The following is a 5128-nucleotide window of genomic DNA, read 5'->3' as shown; positions in this document are numbered from 1 at the left end:
TGTCTGAATTAGTGTTTCGCTCACTGAGATTTATGCTGAAAGCCTGACTCACTACACTTGAAACTTGCTGCCAAGAATGAGAGAATGCGTGTTTGCGTGCGTGCGCGTGTGTGTGTGTGTTCGATTGCAACTCATTTGTTATACGCATTTGATACCTGTACTGAGACCAACTTGAGGATCCCCTGTATTTAAACAACTGTAAAATTTGAGGGATGTCAGTAATTTTACTGGAACACGAAACCATTTYGGKGYCGTATTTGATGGGCTTTAGTTTCTTCRTCCTCTCYGATTGTTTTTCAATTGTRTAATTTGGATCTTTTTCTGTAAATGCAGCATCTACTAGAAATGTCAATCTTCATTGTGCATTTTAAATGGGGATTGTGGCTAAGATTATCCATTTTTCATATAAAAATGAATACAAATGGGTATAAGTAAAGTAGTCTAATTAACATACGTCAATACTTTTATTGAAGGTTAACGCCAAAATCATAGAAATGGCTTTTACAATCCGGAAATAAACAGTGACTTAGCAAAGAGTTGCAAGAAAACTCAAATATTTAGTAAAACRGTCTTTATAATGGTTCCTCCGAGACATGCCCTATAATAGCTATTCACTCTTCTGTCTTTTTTTTTTCTCTGGGTAAGTGTGCACTAAGGAGGATAAATGTATTTGCGAGGTATCTTTAAATCCTCTGTAAATGAGGAGAATTTCTTAAAGTGGCTMGAGCAGTCCAGCTGGTCTACCTGTAAAGTGCCACCATTTCCTTGTTTTTGTAGTGGAATAAAATGCTCRAATCATGTTGCAGAAATGCAGATGACAAAATCATAGCACATTTAGATCCTGACCAGAACGGCATTTTAATCCCTACATTTAAGCTTTGTACTATATTGACTGAATTACATCTATCCAACTTTATTAGAGAAAGCTTCCACACTTGATTTTAACTTTTTCGTTGCAGAACGCAGTATTACATTTTAAATCKAAACCAGCTGAGCAGCACACTTTGCTATTAAAAAGGATTTGCATTTAAAGTAGCTATAAAGCAAACATTAAGCTTTGGTTAAGATCTCGGAACCATTGTTGTTCTGTCTATGATCTCTAAGATGATTTTTTTATATATATCTCTTGGAAAGCCTGGCTATGTGGATTTTGCTTTGCAGTATGCTGCTCTTTGGCCATGGGTCTGAAACTTAAGTGTGTGCCTGAACACAGAAGGGTGTGACAAATACATGCCAAAATATAGGTGRACTGTACTGACATTTCAAAAATGGCTTATGTCTGGAAAAAAAAATTAAATAAAATACTACCTGTCTGATCTCTGGTTTGTCAGAACAGATTTTCTTCTGATTTCTTTTATGTAATTTCACTTTCAAACATACTATAAGCTTTATTTAAACACATGTCACTTGGTAAATTTTGTTTCTGAGCGTATAATGCATTCATGTTGTCCAACCTTTTCTATTCACCTTTTCAAATGGTGAGTCTCCATGGTTTGGGAATCGCATAAAAACTTGTCTTAACAGAAAATTAGAAAGCTGTCAAGTTGGTATATCTCTGATCTATGTAATGTTTTTTTTCCTTTAATTATAAAAAATGATGGTTGCAGAGTGGTGAGTCACCTACATACTTGTGATGGCATATTGTTCTTTTAATGAAGTTGCAGTAAAGCAAATCACAAGAGAACTCAACATTTATCACTCTGTATCTGCACTGTATTTAAAAGATTAATAACCCATATTATGAAACACAACTGAAAATGGCTCTAAATTCCTAAACCATACTGAAGGTGACCTGACACAAAGGAATCTCTTCATGAAAACACCTGATCARTATCATAAAGGATCACTTAGTTACATAAAACGCCACCCAGTGGACTTTATTTTCATTGCACTAAATGATGTATCTGCCTTTTGMTTATTTTGTTATAATAAAAACTGGTATACTAATGTTAAGTTGTACTATAGATTGATAATAAACTTGAGTGAAAGTGTTTGCTGTGTTTGTTTGAATTCTTTATTTGGTTAAAATATATTAGGCTTTTTTTKATGCTGGAATAGTTTTTCATTTTAAAACTTGTAGAGCATGAAATGTTTTAAAAGTTTTGTTAATTTTAGATAGTTGTGCAGCATCATTTCAAAATAAAAGTAATCTCAGGGCCCTTATGCTAAAAGTGGACAAGTTTAATGAAAAGAGTTATCAACGGTTAGATATTCCAAAATATATAGTGAAGTGTGAGTAGAGGTCTTTTTTGATTGTCTTCTGGACAGTGTCCTTCTGGAGCCTAAGAATAGTTGAACGATACTAGATTCCAGCAAGATTAAAAACCTAGTTGGTCATCCTATTGCCATCCACCTTCATTGCACTGGTTTGTCTCACAATATGTGAATCTGACCTCCAAATAAGAGGCTTCTGTGCCTTGCTGTAGGAGACTGCAGAAATGTTTGAATAAGATTTTTTTTCCTCTCTCAGCATGCCATTGTATGCAGAAATATTTTACAGCACATGTCTTTGTAATGGATTAGTGTATKGTTCTGTCTTTAAATGATTCACAAATTTTATTGTAAATTGTACATATATCACAATGTTGTGAAATGCTACTTGTGTGTGTTTRTCCATATTATTAAATATTATCTTTGACAGTGAGACCACCCTATGTAAATTGCAGCTGGTTGAACTTAAAACCTTCCGTAGCCTCTTAAACATGCACAATTTGGAGGTGTGTGTGTGCTTCTTGTTCTCTTGAGCTCCCTAGTCTCACCTAATACATTTTTAAGTATATCTTGTTGCTTTGAGCTTGCAGTTTGATGCATTTGTAACCTTGTTCAAGTTCTCTGACTGAACCAAAGTTGTGCGAGCTCATCCACATTCTGCATTTATTTCTCGTTTTCTATGTCATTAAGCAAGTATTGTGTAACGTAAAGTGGACCTATGCGTGAATCTGAGTTTATAAGCCTCTGTGAGTGTGATCAAGGTTCAATTTACAACAATCACGTTTTTCACGTGATTCCAGTTTATTATAATTAGAGTACATATTCTGCAGTATATTTGTTTTCAATATAAACTTGGCAAGGCATATTTAGATGTTGCAAAATGTAATTGGAAGTTCTAAGGCAGCACAATTTTGCAGTACAGCTGGAAGAGCACAAAATTTTTATAATTATTACAACATTTTTAGAAGGTAATCTAATTACTTAAAAATCCTAAATCTTTGTAAAAATACAATGACTTTAAATTTCAATTATTAAATGTGTGCTTCCTGCCTGAGTAGAGATTTAAAACACYTTCAAAGTAAACATCAAGACCAACCCCTAAATATACAGATCAGATCACATAATGCAATACAATTTATCCTGCACTTTTTCAGGAGTGAACACTTGAGATGAAGAAATTATTGACATACATTTTCATTACTTCTTGCCAAGAGCAACAAAATAAGGAGATCTACATAAAAAAATATGCAATTAATGTAAACAGTACACACAGCATCCTTCACCCCAGTCTGAACAGAAGACTGAAAAATCCTAGCAATTCCCAAAAAAACTTGTAGTTGGCAAAACAGAACAACATACATGAATTACAACTTCAAAATACTTTAATCTCAGTTAAACTTTGATTGCATTTCGTTGGTTCCCRTAATTGCAATCCCGTAATTAAAGAGAGAAATTATTGAATTATTAAGACATTGTTACAAACTATCTTGGAGAAACATGATGGGAGGTCCATGTATTGAAGCTGTTTAGGTGTTAAGSCTTTTTTCTTTCAATTTTGTTAGACAGCACAAACTCACTGGTTGATCGAAGGGACCGCATTGAAAGAACCTGGAGATTAGATTTAACATATGACTTAATCACCAGATTTATTATAAAAAGAACTCTGAGGTATTTTTTTTCCTAGAGTTGGCAGTGTGACATCTTTAGTTGTAGATAGATGTATAAATTACATTTTCTCCTATYTTGGTTAACGTGCCATCAATGTTTACACATGAGTGTAAAATATAATGTGTTCAAGAGTTTAATGCATCAGATTCTTAATACAATCGAAACAGTTCACAGTGATAGAGCGGATTGTTGAGCTTATGAGTTTGTTTGCCTCAGTGACAGTTTTGGCAATTGGGATGACAAGGCTGATTGTTGACCCGACATTTACAGCCACCGGATATATCGCCAGTTCCCTGCAAAAAAAAAAAAAAGTTAGTGCATAACTCAAACAACAACAACACATCCTTTCTTTTCATATTGAATTACACAAGTTTGTGTAGTTTCGTTTTCTTTTGTATCGTGCAAGAATATTTACGTTTGGTCCCCATCGGGCTTGTTTGGTGACCCAGCAGATTTCCGTCTTGCACATCAGACAACAGATCCAATCGCAGCCATCCTTTTTCTGGACGATGATGTCACACCGTGGGCATTTCATGGCTTCTCCATTCTGCAGCATGTTCTACAGTCACAGTATTATTTAACACTCAGTTTGCAATAAAGCCCAAACAGAAAGCATAAGACATGCACTAAATGCCACTTTCTAAAGTTTTGTGTCACAAGCGTTTCTGACGCAATTGCCAAATTGTGCAGATTAAGTGAAATTACACACAAAGTGGGCGACTGAATCAATCCGCAAATATTCATCCAACTTAACAAAGATCAATAATTAAAAATGAGAAAAATAATAGAATATTCTACGCCAAAGAGTATTCTATTATTCTTTGGTGTATTATTATTTTTGAGGCAACATCTTGCCTCAAAAATTGCAGTATTGCACACTATCTTGGCGTATTGGATGTGTTGTTTTTAGTCTGTGTGTGTGCAGTCATGATTAGAAATTTTTATTTTGAAAACAGACCAACATWTTTCTCTCTGTTGGTAAGTACTTTTTCAAATCACTTCACATTGAAATAACATTTCCAAAGTGATTAAAAACAGCTATATAAAAACAACAGCAAAAATAACAGTTACCACACTCAGCTCTAGGCTATCCTACCTCCAGCATCTGCTTTGTCTTCTGAGCTGCTTCATCGTTCTCTGCTCGGATGCGCAGGTCATCCTGGTAGTCTTTGCAATTCATGTCTTTGTGGATGGCCTAAAGCAAAGTTAGCAAAATCAATTATTTATTATACTTTTAATATTACAATGT

The 5128-nt window shown here is 34.5% G+C and overlaps 1 protein-coding gene across 1 annotated transcript in view; it reads right to left on the bottom strand.

The window, feature by feature from the left end:
• Positions 1–2988: 2988 nt before the first annotated feature.
• rbck1 (RanBP-type and C3HC4-type zinc finger containing 1) overlaps positions 2989–5128 on the bottom strand; it is a 34551-nt gene continuing 32411 nt past the window's right edge. The window contains exons 10-12 of the mRNA XM_017304632.1: positions 4976–5074; positions 4295–4438; positions 2989–4172 (exon numbers count right to left, since the gene is read on the bottom strand). Coding sequence (XP_017160121.1) covers positions 4092–4172; positions 4295–4438; positions 4976–5074 — 324 coding nt within the window. The 3' untranslated portion in view covers positions 2989–4091. The remainder of the gene's footprint in view (positions 4173–4294; positions 4439–4975; positions 5075–5128) is intronic.

Source organism: Poecilia reticulata, linkage group LG5 (genome assembly GCF_000633615.1).
Source record: "Poecilia reticulata strain Guanapo linkage group LG5, Guppy_female_1.0+MT, whole genome shotgun sequence".
Classification (NCBI taxonomy): Eukaryota; Metazoa; Chordata; class Actinopteri; order Cyprinodontiformes; family Poeciliidae; genus Poecilia; species Poecilia reticulata.
Note: the sequence above shows the minus strand (reverse complement) of the source record. Positions and strands in the feature narration are given on the sequence as shown.